The following is a 21,823-nucleotide window of genomic DNA, read 5'->3' as shown; positions in this document are numbered from 1 at the left end:
CTGAGACCTCTGGAATTTGCTATACCATTGGACTAGATGTCCACTAACATACCTGAACAATCTTACCTTGAGTCAACATCGATTAGGTTCTATCAACTTCCTAGTTCTCATTCCTTTGAACCTTCTAATACTTGCTGTTTCCTTCCATATGATGGTACTTTCCTAGACATGTTAGGTTGGTACAAAAGTAATTGCACCAATCTAGTATTTTCAAAATCCAATACACACTGAGGCTTTGTATGCAACCCCCTATTTTTCTATTTCAGTGCAACCATCTCTGGCAACTAGAAAAATAACAAAATTAGAATGAATACTTAGTATCTTCCTTTTAAACCCACACCAAAAACAAGCCCCAAATATATTTACAATCCTGGAAATGAAGTGTCCTACTTCCATCCAAAAAATAAGAGTAAAGGAACTGACTAGATGTATATGGTGTCACTTTTTAAAATTCTTGCATAACTCCACAGGTCTCAAAATAGCTAATAAATCATTTCATTTCAAGCTGTAAAAATGCCTTTAAAATGTCAGCTCTGGTATTACTTCCATTTAAACGCATCAAGATAGAAGTTCACTGAAACATCAGCTGCCACTATTACTTTAGGAATCTGTATCTGTTTAGGAATTTTTCCCCTAGACTATTATAGCCAGTTTATCAATAAAAAGTAGCATTCAGTATGCTTCACTTTCATTATCAAAAAAGTGATCTGCTAAGAAGTAACAATTAGATTAAATCCAAGAAGTCCTTGGATTTTGTATCTTACAAGAATTCAACTTTCCCAATTAAGTCACTAGTCATTAAGATAAGTACCCTTCCCAAATGTGATTCAACAGCCTGGTTTTTAGCAAATAAAAACCCCATATGAAATTCAATTTAAAAATTGTAAGCACAAAGGGGTGTGCACACAGGTCAGAAACCAGGAAACACATGACAATAAACATGATCCTATTTGATTGTTTTTATGACTTTTAAGAAGTGAGCATGAAAATAAATCTTTATTTTCAGTTATTACCCACCAGTAAGAGAAAGTTAGGTTCACAGTTTTAGCTCTTGACACAAAGTGAACTAGGAGGCAAATTTATATCCATCAGATACAACTAATGGACCAACTTTTTAAGTTCAGGCTATCTTGAAAGCTTGCAACATACCAGATATTGCTATGTCGTCTCTCACGACAGCAATGGATGACACTGAGTAGAAGTTGTGTTTTGAATAGCAGGTGTTTTCTATAGCATGTTGCTAGAAATCAAGATTTATAAACATGGTACATGTTTGGAAATGAGTTAGATACTTGAGAAGTCTAAACACACTGATTTATGAGTGCGTATGTTGCCGTCTCAAAAGGGGTCAACAGTTCATATGGACTAAATTAATCTCAGGGTAGCACGTATGTTTGTAAATATAAAATTATATTAGACAATAGCACCAGTGCAGAACATGCTCAGCATCATAAGATCCAAAACACCAGCACAAGTTTATCCATCATTAAAAACAATTACCTCCTTCCTAAAATGTCAGAATAGTAGGTAACTGAGATTAATAAATCTAATCCAAACAAGTAACTCTTATAACATAAAATTTCTCTTTTAGAAGTATATGTGAGAACCAATCAGCTAAATATAACTGTTTAAGACTGAAGATGTCCAATACTTTTAAAATTGGACATTACCATATACAGGTAGAACATTTCTAAAAATGACGTGACAAATGATTCTTAAAACTTTTTTTAAAATTCCTTCAGTTTATCAATAAATGTGGCAGAATAAAAGACAATCCTAGAAAACTTTATTCATCATTCTATGTGTGTTTTAATAAGTAGTGATGCTCCCATTATAGGAATCCATTATTAACCTAATTTTCTAATGGAGGAAGAGAGAAAAGATAATTACCACTTTCTGTGGAATACTCAACTTAGGACCAAATAATAGCAATCTAGGAAATAGTAAAGATTTTTGGTTTATATTTCATGGATAGTGCTGCTGTTCCAGCCTTATAAAGTAAAGCTGGTCTGCTTCCCAAATTCCAAAAATTAAAATACTCCCCACCTCACCCTACCAACCAGTGCCCTTTGGTTTTTGTTTTAGAACAAGGAAGGGTTAAATGGTTGCTGATCATGGATGCACCATTTTGATTTTGTGACCTTTCACACACAGAAATCATACCAAATGGCCAGACACTTATTTTACAGAACAGTTTAAATATTACACATTGGCCAAATCAACTTATTCCACCCACCCTGGTGGAGGGGGAGAAAAAACCCATACCTATAAAACTACTTCACTTGACAGGATGTGTCTACCAACAATAAGTAGCTTAAACAACTTTCACCAATTAAGATGTCTAGTTTAGATTTTAAAATGGGAAAGTCACACATTTAAAAAGTAAATATAGTTGAAAATGTAAATCAGTTATAATCTGAACCTAATGAACCATGCAAGGAGCAAGGGTTAATAAACCAATGTGCTTTGAATTTGTTCAAGTACTGATATTTCTGTATATAAAGATTTAGCATATATATATAACAGCTATCATGAGAAGTGAAAAAAGATTTTTCCCCAAAAATGAAAATATTAAAACTAAGTTAAAATACATATAGTTAGTATTCCACACAGCATAAAATTTGACAAATCAAAGTTTAACATGTCCCAGTTGACCATGTGTGAATATGCAAAGCAGGTATTAAAACCAATATGTCCAATATTTAAAACCAGTTTGTAATTGGGGGAACTTCTAAATCCTTAATTAAAAAACACAAATGAAGTGAAAGCTTTAAACTGGTACACACTGTTCACACCTATATTTCAAGTTTGGAAATGCATATTTGCAAGCAGCAATACAAAAGTATTCATGAAGAATGCATAATCTCTGAAAATTATGAAAACATCCCTGCTACCAATACATTTCTAAATACAAAACTGACTACCATATTTGTTACTTCTGTGTAGCGAGAGAAGTTCATTTTTAAAACAGATAAAATTCAGTCTTTAGGTGTGAATGGTATGAATGACAGTCTTTTTTTTTTTTTAAATTTCTTAGTCGTTTGGAATCCTTAAGCATGCAAAAGCTTTGAACAGAAGGGTTCACAAAGGAACCAGGGTTGTCTTATGGCATCCAGTTAAGCCAGAGCTGGGAATGCCTCTGGGTCATCCACATCAGGAGCAGAAGCACTTGACTGAAAAAGAAAAACTAAAATTAACCACAGTTCTCAATTCTTCAAAATTACATTGTTAGCTAGTGTCTACATTAAGATAGAACTCTAAAAAATTTTACTGTTGGCCAGGCACGGTGGCTCAAACCTGTAATCCTAGTACTTTGGGAGGCCAAGGCGGGTGGATGACCTGAGGTCAGGAGTTTGAGACCAGCTTGGCCAACATGGTGAAATGCTGTCTCTACTAAAAATACAAAATATTAGCTGGGCGTGGTGGCAGGCACCTGTGATCCCAGCTACTCGGGAGGCTGAGGCAGGAGAATAGCTTGAATCTGGGAGGCGAGGGTTGCAGTGAGCTGAGATCCGGCCACTGCACTCCAGCCTGGGCAACAGAGTGAGACTCCCATCTCAAAACAAAACAAAACAAAACAAACAAACAAACAAACAACCCACAAAAAACCCTACTGTTAAAACTCTAGGTAAAATGTATCAAGACAATTATGGATCAGAAAAAAACTACATATATTTGCAATGAGCCCTGTCCTAAATTTCTATCAAGACCTACTTTTATTCCAGAGTAATAGTATGGGTTGTTTTCTTTTTCTCTTTTTTTTTTGGAGACAGTCTTACATTCTGTTGCCCAAGCTGGAGTGCAGTAGCATGATCTCAGTTCACTGCAACCTCCGCCTCCTGGGTTCAGGGGATTCTTGTGCCTCAGCCTCCCAAGTAGCTGGTTACAGGGCTGTGCCACCATACCTGGCTAATGAGACAGGGTTTCACAATGTTGGCCAGGCTGGTCTCAAATTCCCAACCTCAGGTGATCTGTTCACCCAGGCCTCCCAAAGTACTGGGATTACAGGCATGAGCCAATGTGCCCAGCCCAGTTGTTTTGTTTTTTCCAGTAAACCATACGAATAGATTCACAAGCAATTATGTATATGAATTTGCATTGTTGTTCAGAATTCTTATACTTTTTCCACTTGCTAAATAAGAATGGCATCAATGTGAAAGCATGCTAAGAAACGAATATTTAAGTAGCAATAATCAACAAGGTTAAAAGTCCAAAAACAGGGCCAGGCGTGGTGGCTCAAGCCTGTAATCCCAGCACTTTGGGAGGCCGAGACGGGTGGATCACGAGGTCAGGAGATCGAGACCATCCTGGCTAACACGGTGAAACCCCGTCTCTACTAAAAAATACAAAAAAAAACTAGCCGGGCGAGGTGGCAGGCGCCTGTAGTTCCAGCTACTCGGGAGGTTGAGGCAGGAGAATGCCGTGAACCCGGGAGGCGGAGCTTGCAGTGAGCTGAGATTCCGCCACTGCAATCCAGCCTGGGCGACAGAGCGACTCCATCTCAAAAAAAAAAAAGTCCAAAAAAAGGAGTCCAAATTGCTCTTTATAGCCTAAAGTATAAATAACAGAACTAAAAAAAAAAGTATGGGAAAAGCCCATAAACACAACCGCCGCCTTAAAAAAAAAAAAAAAAAAGATTGGTCTTGGAGGAACAAAGTATCATTACACTGGCAGTGATAAGTTACCCTTATAATAATCAAAAATAGACTCAATCAAGCAGGTGGGTCCCCAAATTTGTAAGATGTTGAGAATTTAGGAGGACATTATGGTTGCTTCCAAGCATCAGATCCGAGTTCATATCTATCAATTACTTGGGATTCATCAAAATATTTCTCTAAGAACTTGTTTTGTTCCATATACTGTTCAAGGCATCGGAGGGATTATAGAAAGTAAAGTAAGACAAAAATGAATCCCAGCTCTCTCAGAAGAGTCTAGTAAAAGAAAAAAGCATCAACAATCATGAGTGTCACAAGAGGAATTATACAAGGAACACGATGGTTATTAAGCAGAGACTTAAAAAGCAGTTAGGAATTATCAAAGCGAACAGATTGCTTTTCAGGTAAGCCTTAGCAAAGGTCAAGAGTTAACCTGATTCACTACACCAGATTTTCTTGTCTGGAAAATGAGAATGTCATCATAGTTAACAAGAATTAAATGACATTAAGTACATAAAATGCCTAGCCCAGCACCATGACCAGCACCTAATTCAAAAGGTGGTAACTTAACACTACTTACAGCACTCCAAAAAAGACATTTAAGTGCTTTAAACAAAAATATAACCTAACACGTGGTTTCTTTTTTTTTGAGACGGAGTCTCGTGCTGTCGCCCAGGCTGGAATGCAGTGGCCAGATCTCAGCTCACTGCAAGCTCCGCCTCCCGGGTTTACGCCATTCTCCTGCCTCAGCCTCCCCGAGTAGCTGGGACTACAGGCACCCGCCACCTCGCCCGACTAGTTTTTTGTATTTTTCAGTAGAGACGGGGTTTCACCATGTTAGCCAGGATGGTCTCAATCTCCTGACCTCGTGATCCGCCCGTCTCGGCCTCCCAAAGTGCTGGGATTACAGGCTTGAGCCACCGCGCCCGGCCAACACGTGGTTTCTTAAAGACACTGCTACTACTTCTACTTCTTATGTTCCCAGAAGGACCCAGCCAGTGACTTCTAAGAGGTCCTTAAATTACATAAAAGGAAAACAAAGTCTTAAATTACCTTGTCAGTCCTGCTGCCACGGTTTGGGCGCCCACCACGCCCACGTCCACCTCGTCCTCCCCTGCCACCACGTCCTGGGCGGCCAAGGTCTCCAAAATTGATCTCCAGCTGAGACGTTATATCATTTGCTGGCTTCCGGAAATGATGGTCCATAACCGAATCTTCAGCATGAGCCTAAAAACATAAGTGAAGATGACTGGGTTATTAGTAGAAAAGTAACGTCGCAAAATTTCTAAATAATGAGCTTTCTTCTAAAAAGACCAAAAATCCAAACTGTACTTTCTGTGAACAAATGTCTGAATGTCTCCACAGGTAACAAGCTAGGGCTCAGCTATAGTGATCTTGGAGGAATAATTTCCTTCACTTTTCTCTATCTCAAAATTGCAGGTAATATCAGTGGTCCTCAACTAAAGACATATATGCTATCACAATCAACCCAAATGATTGTGGCCCATCCCAGACCTACTGAATCATAATCTTTAGCAGTGAAATCTGGACAAGTACATTTTAAATACGCCCTTCAGATCAGGACTCCAATGTGAATCCTTGATGAAGACCTCTGGAGAGGTGACATATAAGGCTACTACTATCACTGAAGTTAAAAAGAACACGCAAGTTAAAAAGAAAACCTCTGTTCTACACTCTTTCAACTATAACTAGGGTAATGACCTTATTCCATACAAACTTTTCAGAAGCATCTTCTGTTAATATACAACCATTATGTTTTTCCACACAAATATGGAGAGCTACAAATTCAAGTGAAACACTACACACTTTACATAAGGGGAATCTTGTAAAGCTATGCACAAATAAATCCACAGCTTAAATGTGTCACAGGAATCTTTTTTTTTTTTTTGAGACAGGGTCTCACTCTGTCACCAGGCTGGAGTGCAGTGGCGCAATCTGGGTTCATTGCAACCTCCACCTCCCAGGCTCAAGTGATCCTCCCACCTCAGCCTCCCAAGTAGCTGGGACTACAGGCACATGCCACGATGTCTGGCTAATTTTTTTGTATTTTTTTATAGACAGGTTTTCGCAGTGTTGCTCAGGCTGGTCTCAAACTCCTGGGCTCGAGCGATCCGCTGGTGTTGGCCCTCCAAAGTGCTGGGACTACCGGCATGAGCCACCACGCCCAGCTAGAAACTTCTTAAAAATGAAGTCATGTTTGTGAAATCCAGATCCTTTCTATTTGTGTTTAAGATACATGACCCAGTCTGGGAGGAAAAAAGCAAAAAGCCAGACAGTTCTACACTGCTCCATGCCTGATGTCTTCTTCCATGCTTGGGATGGGTTTTAATCTTCTAGTTGAAAACTGTGCCTATGGGACTTTAAAGTACAGCTTTCTTTTTCTAAATACATGTAAGAAATCCTCTTTTCTACAGGAATAAAGAACATTTTCTTCTTTCATTAGAACTTGTACTATTACAATTCCATTAGATTCAACTTAAAATATTACAACTGTTAATAACTAGCCTTTAAAGTACAAATAAATTTTTGTGTTTTCATCCCTTACATCAACTCATACTAGCATTAAAGGTCAATCCTTTGTACCCACACTAACACAATGTAAGGCAATAGAAGGCTCTAATACGAATTTTAAAGGAGCCTAGAAACATAAAAACAAATTCACAAAAACACCAGCAAATTAAGATGAATTATATACACTAATTGTGTGATTTTTAAATGTTTGCTCTTTCAAACCAATGCTTTCAATTAATTGCAAACCACCTATCAAAAATATTCAGAAGAAAATAAAACCAACCAACCATATAACAATAAAAAGTAAGGCCAAGGGCAGTGGCTGAAACTTGTAATCCCACACTCTGGAAGGCATAGGCAGGAGGGCTGCCTGAGTCCAGGAGCTGGCACAGGCATGTAGTTCCAGCTACTCAGGAGGCTGAGCTAGAAGGATCGCTTGAGCACATGGAGGTTGAGGCTGCAGTAAGCTGTGACCATGCTACTGCATTCCAGCCTACATGACAGACCAAGACCTTGTCTCAAAATAAAGTGTATGGGGGAGTGCTCACTTTGGCAGCACACATACTAGAAGTGGAATGATGCAAAGATTATTAGCATGATCCCCACAAGGATGACAAGCAAAACTGTAAATTGTTCTATTTTTTAATTTAAAAAATAGAAACAATAAAAAATAAAGTATTTGGGAAAATGTGTTTAGGCTATATGCAGATACCATGCCATTTTATATAATGGACTTAAGCATCTGAAAATTTTAGTATGTCTGGGTCCTGGAACGAATCCCCTGCAGATACCAAGAAACTGTACTGGGATAAATTTGGGGCAGGGGGTTGGGGGGAACCTTTTATTTTCTTTTGAGACAGTCTTGCTCTGTCAACTAGACTGGAATGCAGTGATGCAATCTTGGCTCACCCCAACCTCTGCTTCCTGGGCTCAAGTGATCCTCTCCTGCCTCAGCCTCCTAGGTAGCTGAGACCACAGGTGCATGCAACCACATCCAGATTATTTTTATAGTTTTTGTAGAAACAGGGTTTTGCCATGCTGCCCAGGCTGGTCTCAAACTTTCAACTCAAATATCTGCTTGCCTCAGCCTCCCAAAGTGCTGGGATTACAGGTGTAAGCCACTGTGCCCAGCCTCCTTCTTTCTAGAGAGCTCAGAGAATGAGCAGCAGAAAACAGAAACTCTGAGCTCTGTCAATAACATGGTAACACAGTTCTCCATTTGTAAAGTTTCTTCCTTCCTCGTAACTACCTCACATTTGTCATGAGAATGAAGATATGTACAAGTTAAAGAGCTTTTTAAAAAAATTTTTTTGAGAAAGAGTCTTGCTCTGTTGCCCAGGCTGGAGTGCAGTGGTGTAACCTCAGCTCACTGCAACCTCCGCCTCCTGTGTTCAAGTGATTCTCTTGCCTCAGCCTCCTGAGTAGCTGGGATTACAGGCATGCGCCACCACACCTGGCTAATTTTGTATCTTTAGTAGAGATGGGGTTTCTCCATGTTGGTCAGACTGGTCTTGAAATCCTGACCTCAGGTGATCCGCCCACCTCAGTCTCCCAAAGTGCTGGGATTACAGGTGTGAGTCACTGAGCCTGGCCAAAACCAAGTGTTCTAATGCAGTTTTTTTTCTACAGGACTTAAAAAAAGATAATTTCCTCATTTACCATTCATATGGAGTAAATGTTAAAAATCATCTCTAAACCTAAAAAAAACTTTAAATCTTTTTAACCTCCATTTTATTTTACAATGTTTCCAAGTTTGTCTTATAGCCATTTTGCAGTTTAAAAAATTAAGCGTATCGGCTGGGCATGGTGGCACACGCCTATAATCCCAGCACTTTGGGAGGCTGAGACAGGTGGATCACTTGAGGCCAGGAGTTTGAAACCAGCCTGGCCAGCATGGTGAAACCTCATCTCTACTAAAAATACAAACATTACCCGGGCGTGGTGGAGAATGTCCATAATCCCAGCTACTGGGGAGGTTGAGACACAAGAATTGTTTGAATTCGAGAGGTGGGAGGTTGTGGTGAGCAGAGACGGTACCACTGCATTCCAGCCTGGGCGAAAGAGTCAGACTGTGTCTCAAAAAAAATAAAAATAACTAATAACCTTATTAAATGGGTTTGCCCTCACAATATTTTAATTTAACTTTACCTTAGGATGATAAAACTTGCAGTCTGGATTTCTGGCACAGCCCAATTTATGATATGAATAAATCAAACACAAATGTCAAAAGGTTAAAGGAAGCTGATAGAGAAAAAAAATTTAGGAGAAGAAATAATACAGTTTGGCTTTAAAAACTCATACAAGCCCTAACAGGGAGCGGCACTGAAATATTCCTCTAAGAACACACCCCAAAGCTTAAACGGAAGCTACCAATTCAAAAGCCATCAATGTGACTTTTTCCAATACAGCTGACCCTTGAACAACTTGGGTTTGAACATTCTGCCTGTCAGCCTTGAAACAAGCCCAACACCTCTTCTTCCTATCCAAAATAAAGACCTTTGTGACAATCCAGTTCCACTTAATGAACAGTAAATATATTTTCTCAACATTTTAACTTACTTTACTATAAAAATACAGTATATAATATGCAACATACAAAATGCGTTAACTGGTTATGTTATCAATAAGACTTTCAGTCAACAGGTTATTAGTAGTTAAGTTTCGGCAGAGTCAAAGGTTACATGTGCACTGATCTGCAGGGTCAGTGCCCCTAGCAACCTCACATTGTTCAACAAGTCAACTGTATTTTCACTAGTTTCCATGTGTCTTAAGTAAAACCCACATATTCTTTGGTTTTTAAAGCCATCATTCCTTAGACAAGATGCATATTACCATTTACTGAGTGTCCTGGCCATTACATATGATATAGGCAGACAGTTTCAAAAGTTGAATTCCAAATGAAGTCACTTACATTTTAGGTTATATGAAAATGTCAAGATTTCAACCTAACACCATAATACCAAAGTCCTTTAATGATCTCCAGTTTGGCAAGATTTCAAAAATACAATCACAACTTTGAAAAGAACTATCATATTTCTGAACACTAATAATTACACAATACACCACTAACAGCTTTTTAGGAAAAAGCATCTCTACCACATAAAACATAATTATGAACTGATCGAAGGACTTTCTTAGAATATGTAATACAGTTTATTTTCCTTATAAAGCAAATTATCTGCCCCAAATGATCCTATGTAAAGCTTTTTTTATAGACAAATCACCCATGTGAAATTTTAAAACAAAAATTATAAATACAATTCAAGTCACATCTGAACATTTTCAAACACGACAAAACTTAATTTTACCTCTTCACTCTTTGATTTATGAAGAACAAATCCCTTCTTCCACTGCCCATCAGCACCTTCATTTGGTTTTCGGATATTAAATTCTACTTTTGCCCGGTCCTTATTTTGAATAGCCTTCCACTCATCCAAAGTCATCTCTTTTGGACCCTCCTCTTTTACCTCTTCAACTTCATTCTCCCTGTGAAAAGGTTTTCAAGTTTTATACCTGGTAGAGAGCTGATATAATTTACATCAAAATATTTCAAATTTATGATTTTAATTAAGAAAGTGAACCTTGTAATCTTTTAGAGAAAGATTATCCAAGGATGAGGGTATCCTAGTTTCCTGTGTAACTAATCAACTTGGTAGAGACCAGGAATTCAGTGTTTGCTGACTATATACAAGTAAGGGATATAGAATTCATCCTCATGAACTCTTAAATGATCATTTATCAGTAATACAACCTAGAACAGGCTTTACCAATACTAAAATGTACATTTCTTAAAAACAGTACCGGCTAGGCACGGTGGCTCATGCCCGTAATCCCAGCACTTTGGGAGGCCGAGGCGGGCAGATCACGAGATCAGGAGATCGAGACCATCCTGGCTAACACAGTGAAACCCCGTCTCTACCAAAAATACAAAAAATTAGCCAGGCGTGGTGGCGGGCACCTATAGTCCCAGCTACTCCAGAGGCTGAGGCAGGAGAATGGCGTGAACCCGGGAGGCGGAGCTCGCGAGCCAAGATCACACCACTGCACTGCATCCTGGGCTACGAGCGAGACTCCGTCTCAAAAAATAAAAAACCAAACAGTACCTTGTTTAAAAACTACCTTCTTAGGTAAAATCCTCAGCCTATCTTCTTTTAAACCACATTTTTAATTTCCATAATTCCCAAAATACGTTAATTCTTAATAACACACAAGAAGGTTATCCTCTTGACAGAAGAATGTCTGTTAGCAACCAGGGTTCAAATTTTGGAACATAAAAGAACTGTTCCTCTATGCTTTATTTCGGCAACTAGCACTTATAGCAAATAAAAACAATAGCCATGTTTCTACAAATCCTAAAATCCTTATACTCCAATTTTCAAACCAACCTGTATATGGAAAGGAGGCCAAGGATTCACTGCTAATAGAACTATCCACAAACACACACTGGTTTCATTATTTAACACTAAACCATTTATTTCTAAATATAATTCTCCAGTCTATAACTATTGAATACGATCCTTTCCTCTTTTTACAGAAACAAAGCACTGGCCTAAGGATCCATTATTTTAGTATAATCTCAATTTGCAATTGTCATCAAACAAGTCATTTGCTATTTGGGGAGCCCTTCTTTCCAAAGATAGCAGGTGATTCAGTTAGCTTTAGAGCTCAAATATCTCCCTGGATGCTGCCCTTTACCATTTGACAAATCCTATCTTAAAACTTCCTCCAGTTATATCTATGCTGCAAAAAACAAAAAACAACTCTAGAGCAAGTTTACACTGAATTGGGTACTGAGTCCACCCAGTCATTTTACAGATGAGAAATCCAAGAATATAAAAAAAGTCCTGGTTACCCATGTTATAACACAGCCAGGAATATAACTTAGCATACCTTTTATCATATCATGGAGGCATGACACCCACCTTTCAGGAATTACTGCAAAGATTAAATAAAAACCAAACAGAAGCTCTGGAAGCTATATATAAGCTAGTTAATCAGTCAGCCAATGTTGTGTTTCTTAAATTTATACTTCCATATGCTATGCCCAGATTCTTCCCTACTCTGGAGTAAGATTAGAGACAGTTCTAATGTGATGGATAATTATTTTCTTTAAACCAAACACCTTCAATTTCATTCCTGGGTACTCAGCTAAGGATTTGCTACCGATACGCTATCAGCACACTAGTACCTTTTGGTAAAGTTATAATATTTGCAGATCACTCTGAGTGATTCAACATGGGCTCTATTAAACAGTTGTGGTTGGACGCCGTGGCTCACACCTGTAATCCCAGCATTTTGGGAGGCCAAGGCGGGAGGATCACTTGAGGCCAGGAGTTCAAGACCAGCCTGGCCAACATGGTGTAACCGTGTCTCTACTGAAAATACAAAAATTAGCCGGGCATGCTGGAGCATACCTATTGTCCCAGGTAATCGGGAGACTGAGGCAGGGGAATCACCTGAACCTCAGAATAGCCAAAATCGCACCACTGCACTCTAGCATGGGAGACAGGAGACTGTGTCTCAAAGAAACAAACAAACAAAAATGTTGACCACTGTGAGAAACTTAAATGTTGCATAGGGTTCATTTGTTAAGGCACCAATCACAATTTCATTGTTTATCAGGCAAAAGTATGATTCCATTATAGTTTTGCATAAATTTTTACTACCAAGTTCAAAACATCACCCAATACTAGGTACTTTTATCTACTCCCTCCAATAGTATATCATTTTTCCTTATCCCAACAAATCCATGGAATATGATACTCCCATCATTAACAGTGTTTCACCATAAGAGCAATTCTTCCTGAAGAAAAGAAAAAATTCAAGGCCAGGCGCAGTGACTCACGCCTGTAATCCCAGGACTTTGGGATGCTGAGGTGTGCGGATCACCTGAGGTCGGGAGTTGGAGATCAGCCTGACCAACATGGAGAAATCCCATCTCTACTAAATATCCAAACTTAGCTGGGCATAGTGGCACATGCCTGTAATCCCAGCTACTCAGGAGCTGAGGCAGGAGAATCACTTAAACCCAGGAGGCAGAGGATGCAGTGAGCCGAGATCACGCCATTGCACTCCAGCCTGGGCAACAAGTGAAACTCCGTCTCAAAAAAAAAAAAAAAAAAAAAAAAAAAAAAAAAAAAAAAAAGAGCAAGTTTAGAAAGCATCTGCCCCTCCCACCCCCAAACTAACTTGAATATGCTTCTGGTTAGGAATCACTGTCCTAAACAACCTGTAATCCAAGACTTTAAACCACAATAACAAATAACTGACAAAATAAACATAATTTTAGGCCAGGCGCCGTGGCGCACGCCCATAATCCCAGAACTCTGATCAGGAATTCGAGACCAGCCTGGCCATTATGGTGAAACCGTCTCTACTAGAAATATAAAAAATTAGCCAGGTGTGGTGATGCACGCCTGTAATCCTAGTTACTCAGAAGACTGAGGTAGAAGAATCACTTGAACCCAGGAGGCAGAAGTTGCAGTGAGCCGAGATAACGCCACTGCACTTCAGCCTGGGTGACAGAGCGAGACTGTCTCGAAAAAGAAAAAAAAAAAAAACAAAACAAAAACACGTAATTTTAAAAGCTAGTGAAGGGCCAGACGTGGTGGCTCACTCCTGTAATCCCAGCACTCTGGGAGGCCGAGGAGGGCAGATCACCTGAGGTCAAGAGTTCAAGACCAGCCTGTCCAGTTGGCCAAGACAGTGAAACCCCTCTCTACTAAAAAATATAGAATATTAGCCAGGCATTAAAAAAAAAAAAGTTAGTGAAGGGCTGGGGAAGGTGGCTCACGCCTGTAATCCCAGCACTTTGGCAGGCCAAGGTGGGTGGCTTGCCTGAACTCACGAGTTGAAGACCAGCCTGGGCAAAATGGTGAAACTCTCCTCTACTAAAAATACAAAAATTAGCCAGGCCTGGTGGCAGGCACCTGTAGTCCCAGCTACTCAGGTGGCTGAGGTGGAAGGATTGTTTGAGCCCAGGAAGCGGAGGCTGCAGTGAGCCAAGATCACTCCACTGCATTCCAGCCTGGGCAACAGAATGAGACCTGGTCTCAAAAAAGAAAAAAATGCTCGTGAATAACATACTCTGATCTTTGCTCTCTTCACACATTTAAAAACAGGCCAGTAATGCTATGTTCCAAATTCTACGTTGGAAGTAACTTCAAGACAGAACTAATCTTAAAATGGCCACATTTTCTACTTTTAACTATCTCAAAGTAAAATTTGTACGGTTGTATGACAATGGTAAAATGACTAATCAAACAGAAATAACCACATTAAAATATTCTATTTTTCAAAGCATAGTCAAAATATATACACATAAAGCACTCTTTTAAGGGCTGGGTGCAGCGGCTCATGCCTGTAATCCCAGCACTTTGGAAGGCCAAGGCAGGAGGAACGCTTGAGCCCAGGAATTCCAGACCTGCCTAGGCAATATAGTGAGACCCTGTCTCTTACCAAAAAAAGAAAAAAAAAAAAAAAAAAGCATTCTTTTAAATACTCTTTGAGAGATGAGGGTACAATACGTCTCCCTTGTCAAAAACGAAAAGCCATCAAGCAACAGCATTAAATCTATGGGTTATCTCATTGGTCAAAATCCAGTGCTTTCAATTCTGGGTCATTACTATTACACGCAAAACCACTTACTTATTTTCAGTGTCTGCCACTGGATGATGTTCTTCACCTTCAGGTGTTTCCTCAGTCACATTTGATTGATCCAAGTCACTGTAATTATAAGATATTTGTTTCTGAATGTATTTGGGGGACTCTCTAAGGAAAGAAAGAAAAAGAAAGGCATCTAGGTCCATTTACATGTAGCTGAAGAGTTCTTCATACAAAAATACCGTAAGCCCTCACATTCTCTAACTCCTTTCCTACTAAATATACTCCCCAGAAGACCTTGAAAAGCAAATAATATAAACTATTTAGTTCATATACTTCATACTTAAAAAGTAACAGAACAAGGCAGCTAATTATAAAACCAAGCTTTACTAGTTTAACAAATTTTGTAATGACAACAAAGTCAAAAACTAGAATAGGAACTATTAAGGACACTAAGATAATCAGAATACCCAAATAACCTTATTGTGGGGTTTCAGGAAAAGCTACAAATATATATGGGGGAAAAATGAGTAACAAATATATTGAAGTATAGAAAAACCAGTCATTCAATACACTACAACCCAAATTCATCCCATAGGACATTATCTTACAGTAGCTCTCAGAGGAGAGCATTCATTATCTCAGAGACAAGTAAAATTTGACAGAGGTATGGATTAACCCCTAGTTAGGTACAGAATTTTTAAAAAAATCAGAATACCAACGTTAATTCATCTTTGACAGTTCCCCAGTTGTGAGATCCGCTACCTCCACGTTTGTCCTCGTGCTTCAGGCCACTGTAATGTGAAAAAGAACTAACAAAACTGAGTTAACATAATACTCTTTAGTTCTAGAAATTCAAAGTTTGTTTATTAGATTAAAATATTAAAATAAACTAAAAACCAGTAAGACTTACGATCTATCACTTCCACTATGCCTATCAAATTCACGTTTGCCACGAGAATCAAATCCATCTCCTCGGCCCATTCCACGTCCACGGCCCCCTCGACCTCTTCCAAGACCACCACGACCTCGAATAGGTCGGTCAATAATCGGTCTATAATATAAACAAATTATACTTCCATGGTTTCCAGAATGAGGAAAATCCATCCAAAAACCCAAAAATACAGAACATGTTTACCAGCTCAAAAACCAATAAATACACATGCTTCAGAAAATTCAAAATAGTCTATTTCTAAACATAAAGGAAGCCAGAACAAGAAAGCCTCCCAGAACAAGAAAACTATTTTAGCACTCTAAAACATTACTACCAATGCATATACTATTCCACTGTTATTCATTGCACATATAATCCAGTCCATCACTATTTACCAATACACTTAAAAATTAAACACATTTAATAAACCAACAGTATTTTCCTTCTAACTCTGTATCGGGAGACAGCAAGAAAAAAAAAGTGGTTATCAATTCAATAAAGTGCTTCCATTACAAGAGACCTAAGTTTGAACCATCACCCAAAGGTCTAAAACATAACAATGCACACATACAGATGTTTCTGTCAAAAACTAATAGAAACAATTAGCCAGACTGCTACCTGGCAATTATTCCCAATTTATAGCTTAACATTAAGCGGTGATTCTATAAAGTAACAAAATATGAAGACTTTTTTGGTTCACGCCTGTAATCCCAATATTGCAGGAGGATAGCTTGAGCAGAGGAGCTCAAGACCCACCCATGCAATATAGATAGTGAGACCTCAGCTCTACAAAAAAATTAGCAGAGTGTGGTGGTGTGATCTTGTAGTCCGAGCTACTCAGGAGGAGGTTGAAATGAGAGGACTGCTTGAGCCCAGGAAGCAGAGACTGTAGTGAGCTACGCTTGCATCACTGCACTCCAAGCCTAGGAGTTAGACCAAGATCCTGGCTCAAAAACAAAAAAAAACAACTTACCGATCAACTGAAAATTCGCCTCCTTCACCCTTTTCTTCAATTGGCTTTTCGAATCTTCGTTCACGAGGTGGTCGCCTTTCTGGTCTTCTATCAATTATTTTCCCTTCACCCTGAAGTTGTTGATCAGGTCTTCTTCCAACTCGTCTTATTCCTAAAAGGATAGATAACCTGCATAAGCAAACTATTTTCGCAATACAAAAAGTTTAGGCCTGGACTGTCAAAAAGCTGCTTCTCTTCCAATCCACTACCATTTCCTGTTGGAAAAAAGTAAACACTGGGTAACTCTAATGTGTAACAAAGTACCTTAGAGAAACTGCCATTTAAAGACAATAAACCTTCCAATCCATACCACGGACCAAATACATAAATAAATAAAATACAGACAATAAACTTGTTTTAAACTTCTATTTAGTTTGCCAAGTTATTCTCCCCCTCATAAGCATTTTCTATAACTGACTTGGAAATCATTTGGGCAACCATTATTCCCGTCACTTTTCAAGATATCAGTCTCTTAATAAAAAGTTTTAAATTTAAAAAATGTTAGGCAAGTGATACATTTTGGCTTTTAAAATACCAAAGAAAATACCAGCAGCCATTCATAATAACCAAGCAAATCAACACACTCACTAGATATGGCCCCTCACAAAAGTGAGGGCCACACTTTGTTATCCTATCTAATCTGAAAAAACAAAAAAGCAATTAAGACTCATAATTCTATGGAATCACAAATCTGAAAGGAAAATATGGCATTTAGGATTATTAGAGAACATCACCTCAGTTTAAAACAGCCATTTAACCAGAAAGTGTCATCTTTTAGTCTCAACTGCAGGCACACAAAAAGGGCCATCTTCCCCTATTAAACAGTTTAAAAATTTATAGCATGTAAGTGTATATATGTTTGTACACACTCCCACATCTCTAAGTACTTCCAAGTTAGGAAACAGTTACTTATTATGCATGGAGACAGTCCTCTAAAAAATCTGCCCTAACAACTATCTTTATTGTCAAATAATCTTTAAAAACCAAATCCACACACATAAGACCCCTTTTAAGCAGTATGTAAGAAATAAGAAACTTGTGACACTAAGTGATAGCTGAAGCATTTACTAATTTCCCCCTTTACTGCTTTTCCTGTAATGTTTGAAACCCCACAAAGGCAACCAATGTAAATTACTAGTGCCCTTAAGGATCAATAGATGGATGATTAAATTAATGACTTTAAGATTGTTGGTATGCTCTAATTCCCAATTTCTGACAAAGTCATAAAGCAGCTGAGGAATTGGTTTTACAAGATTTTAAGCTGCTTCACTTTGGTTCTAAGAAAGTAGAACACCATCAGGACACACCCAATTGTTCAATTGCCTGTAACTGGAGCCAAACAGTAACTATCAGTCTCTTCAATAGAATTTTGAAGTTCATTCCCAGCAAATACAAGACAGACTACAAATGTTAGACCTTACACCAAGGTATTTAAATAAATGTCATCAGTAATAAAGTGTACTGGGGTGGAGTTAAGGAGCCAGTCCTTGCAATAATATCCAAGCCACACACACCCAAGTGAACAATAGTTGGCGTCCCCACCCAATATCAATATTAAGCTTACAGAATCTTAGAAACTTAGATTAAACTCACCTAATGAAAAAGACTGACATTTAAAAATGCAAGCTTCTTTTGATATACTTATGTATAACCTGCAAGCTCATTAACTGCACTAGTTTCAGGCATCCATTCTGTTTTAGAAAATTCCTGGTCTACACTCTCAATGACATTCTGCTATCAATTCTCAAGTTCTTCAAATGGGCAAGAGAAGCTACAAAATTAATTCATAAAACATAAACATTAAATATCTGTCTAAAGTATGTCAAGCATTATGTCACAATGTGTTGTCAAAACCACAGAACACAATCAGGTTAACCTTCCTACTATCTGCAGGGATTTTGTTTACAGATATATTCCCAGTAAATAGGACAGTAGAATCTCAAAACGGGTATTGTCCATTCAACACTTTTCCTGTATTTACATGCTTGTATTTTATGCAACTTAATAAGAGTGCTCTGAAATACTGACCTAAGGAAAATGTTGATTGCTAATATGGAATAGTTTTCCCATGGAAAGACTTATTGAATGGTGAACTTAAGTCTTAGTTCTAACTTCATGAAATCATTCCCCACATTTGTCACTTAAAATACTTTTCAGGTAAGAGCTTATTTCTTAGATGGGCTTCATGATCAAAATAACTCAGGCATTTAAACATGCTTCATGTTTTGAACATTCAAAATGAGTGAACACATCTACCTGGTACACACTATTCGTCAGACTCAACTTTTTGGTTTACTTTCTTAAGCTTAAGCATAGTTTAAATAATTACACAAGTCAGCGTTACTTAACACACGAATTAAATGATTTATTTAGGTGTGTTAGATTGCCATAAAGCTTAATTGGCTGAAGAGATACTTGGCCTAAGTGATGTACATGCTTTCTAATACTCCAACTGTGTTTCTCCTCAACCTATAATTTTACCACAAGAATTATTTTCTTTCATTCACCACCTAGGACCGAGGTTCTTCATTCTAAGCCTCATAAAAGTCCTCAAAAAAAAAAAAAAAAAAACCACAAAAACCAATAAACCTCCTAAAACAAATCCCACCACGAGGAAATTGTTTTGATTTTCAAAATTAGTTGAATGTCACAGAAGTCAACAAAAGCTAATGAGAACTCCTTTCAGAGAAGCACGTGGCAGGAAGGGGTAATTTCAACTTTCAACATATAAATACAGCTTTAAAGATTCAGACCTTAGGTCCGACACCTGCTTGCTATTGATCATGCACGTTCTTATCTTCGAACTACTTGCTCTTTTTCATCCGTAACAAACTGGTAATGAGAATGCAAAAATCAAGACAATCCTGTGAAACTCACAGTGCCCTGGAAGCAACTATTAACCGCCAGTGAAACTCTCACCATGCTTCACGCACATGTGGAGGGGGAAAAAAAAAGCTGCAGACTCTAAAGAGCTCTGCTGCGACTAACGCTGTGACAGCCTCTGCACTCACTTTACCCACGAGGCCCAGAGTCCACCATGTGAAAGACTCAGTTTGGGGAGTCGAGAGAGAGAGGATCGTGACTCGAGGACTTTCCTCGGGACGTCCTGCGATCACCAGTCTTCATTCATAATTCCCGCTTCTGCTTAGTCGAGTGTGGCCAAACTCCTCCATTTCCCAACAGCTCAACTCACCCCAGCAAGTTCTGAGAAAGTCCTAACAGTTGAGAGGTGGAGGAGAAACAATAAAGCACACGCGGCACCCCAACCTGCGGCTGACTCCACACGTCCGATGGCCTGGAACGACCCCCTGCTTTTCGGCGGGGATACTCCGCGCCGTCGTGGGACAAGATGGCAGGACAGGAGCCTGAAACAACAGCACCTCAAAGGAGCAGCTCTGCGCAGTAAGCAGCGATGGACCCCGAGCCCCTCCGTAACTACGGCAAGCGTCGGTGAGCGGCCGGCTTCCCCGCACCTCAGTCCATGCGCTCGCCCGCCAAGGAATCCGGCGGGAAGGCAACAGCCTCCCCGGACCCCGAGCGCGCTCGAGGAGCAGCTCATCTCCGACCACGCTCCTCCGCTCACAACCTAAGGCGGGAAGGGGGTGGCTCCGAGAGCCTCGCCGGCGGTGGCTTCAACTTGGGGCTACCACGCTCCTGGCACCTTCGCAGGACCTGGCTTTTGTCGCGTGAAGAAACGTGAGGAAATAGGCGGCAAAGTCTCCCGCGGACCCTCGGAGCTCCAGAAACAAGTGGTAGCCGGCAGCCCTCTCGCTCCTTCCCTCCATCCCAGTCTCCCCCACATTCTGCCCCTGCTTTACCTTCTTTCTTAAGCGCCACGGGCGGCTGCGTCTCCTCTTTCTTGTCAACCACGCCAACGCTGGGGGGCAGCGGGTTCTTGCGGTCTTTCTGGGACTCCTTGCGCAGCTGTTTGCCTGCCGCGTTGGAGTTGGTCTGGGCCGCGGCCTGAGCTGCGCTCTTGGCCCCGGGGCCCCCAACGCCGCCCCCGCCGGCTTCTTTTTTCTTGTTCTCCGCTGCCTTCAGCACCTCGAAGGGGTCCGATTCGTCGTCAAATAACTGGTCGAATCGGTTGGTGACCACGCAGCCGAAGCCTTCCTGTAAGTGCCCAGGCATGATGGTGGCTCGGCGGCGCGTTCCTCCACGGATTGCAGCGGGCCGCGCCGAGCCAAGAGCGCCTGCTTCAGCTCTTCCCACAAGATGGCCGGGCCGAGAGAGGGGGGCCGTCTTCTCTTCCGGCGCCAGGCACACATCCGGGAGCGGCCAGCGCCGCAAGGCACTGTGGGGTGTGTAGGCCAGAGTAGTTTCTCCTGAGGCGACTCCCTGCGTTGGGACTACAATTCCCAGGATGCACCGCGCGACAACTCTTCGCGCGCGCCCGAGAGGCGGGACCCCAAGAAGGGAGTGAAGCGTGCGAGCTGAAGGAGGGGAAGCGTGGTGGTGGGCGGAGTCCTGCCACCTGCTCTGGTCGCCCTTAAACTCTGTAGGTCTTCAGCTACCCTGAAACCAGAAAAACGTGACGGCGTAGCTGACTCGCGAAAGTGCTCTTTGGTTTCACTCACGCTCCCTCGGGCTCAGGCTAACTTTCCCCACCGCTCCGGGAAGGGTCAAGGTGACTCCCAGACCTTACATCTGAGACGCACAAACTTCCGGGGGAGGGGGTGTTGCTGAGACGCCGCGCCGGCAGCGAGTAGGCTGGACCCTGCCTGTGCCAAGTCCGAGCAGCTCAGTCGCTGGAGTGCCCTTTTGTCAGGCTCCACGGTGAATCGAGGCTCTTCTGTCTAATGTGAGGTGGAATACGTTTCCTCTCGCGGGGACGTGAACTAGGGTAGCAGAACTAACCAAAAAGACAAGTGAAACTATCACATGGGAGTGTGGCGCGTCTTTCCCGGGCTTCTCACCGTGTGGCGGCCGGTGTCGTAGGAGTGGTTAACTCCTGACTGTGCAGCGCTAGACACTGGGCAAGCCGCTAGGAAGCACTGTTTACAGAAACGCTGTTACAGTCATTCCAATTAATTGTCCGTTCGTGTCCGGCAAGTCAGGGCTTAGGTGGCTGTGGTGTTAGTCACATGC

The 21,823-nt window shown here is 40.6% G+C and overlaps 1 protein-coding gene and 1 non-coding gene across 5 annotated transcripts; one reads left to right on the top strand and one right to left on the bottom strand.

Moving 5' to 3' along the window:
- Positions 1 to 949: 949 nt before the first annotated feature.
- On the bottom strand, positions 950 to 20,968 carry SERBP1 (SERPINE1 mRNA binding protein 1). 4 transcript variants are annotated; one of them, XM_015141988.3, is made up of 8 exons: positions 20,554 to 20,968; positions 16,697 to 16,847; positions 15,703 to 15,843; positions 15,512 to 15,601; positions 14,835 to 14,957; positions 10,496 to 10,673; positions 5,709 to 5,882; positions 950 to 3,173 (listed from the first exon to the last, which is right to left on the bottom strand). In XM_015141988.3, exons 1-8 carry the CDS (start codon positions 20,864 to 20,866, stop codon positions 3,117 to 3,119), a joined length of 1,227 nt encoding a protein of 408 aa, XP_014997474.1. In that variant the 5' UTR covers positions 20,867 to 20,968; the 3' UTR covers positions 950 to 3,116. The 4 variants fall into 4 exon arrangements, with proteins under 4 accessions (XP_014997474.1, XP_014997494.1, XP_014997484.1 ...); XM_015142008.3 differs by having other exon boundaries at positions 14,835 to 14,912; XM_015141998.3 differs by having other exon boundaries at positions 15,512 to 15,583.
- LOC114674971 (U6 spliceosomal RNA) lies at positions 7,728 to 7,832 on the top strand. Its single transcript, XR_003726065.1, has one exon. It is a non-coding gene; the product is annotated as a U6 spliceosomal RNA (small nuclear RNA).
- Positions 20,969 to 21,823: the final 855 nt, after the last annotated feature.

The sequence above is a fragment of the Macaca mulatta genome, chromosome 1 (assembly GCF_049350105.2).
Source record: "Macaca mulatta isolate MMU2019108-1 chromosome 1, T2T-MMU8v2.0, whole genome shotgun sequence".
Classification (NCBI taxonomy): Eukaryota; Metazoa; Chordata; class Mammalia; order Primates; family Cercopithecidae; genus Macaca; species Macaca mulatta.
Note: the sequence above shows the minus strand (reverse complement) of the source record. Positions and strands in the feature narration are given on the sequence as shown.

Excerpts from the sequence above, each read along its gene's own strand:
- SERBP1 (XM_015141988.3), bottom strand. The coding sequence starts at position 20,866 with ATGCCTGGGCACTTACAGGAAGGCTTCGGCTGCGTGGTCACCAACCGA. Across the intron at positions 15,844-16,696 it reads GGCGAATTTTCAGTTGATCG|ACCGATTATTGACCGACCTA; the intron begins GTAAGTTGTTTT and ends TTTATATTATAG. Across the intron at positions 5,883-10,495 it reads ATAAATCAAAGAGTGAAGAG|GCTCATGCTGAAGATTCGGT; the intron begins GTAAAATTAAGT and ends TTATGTTTTTAG.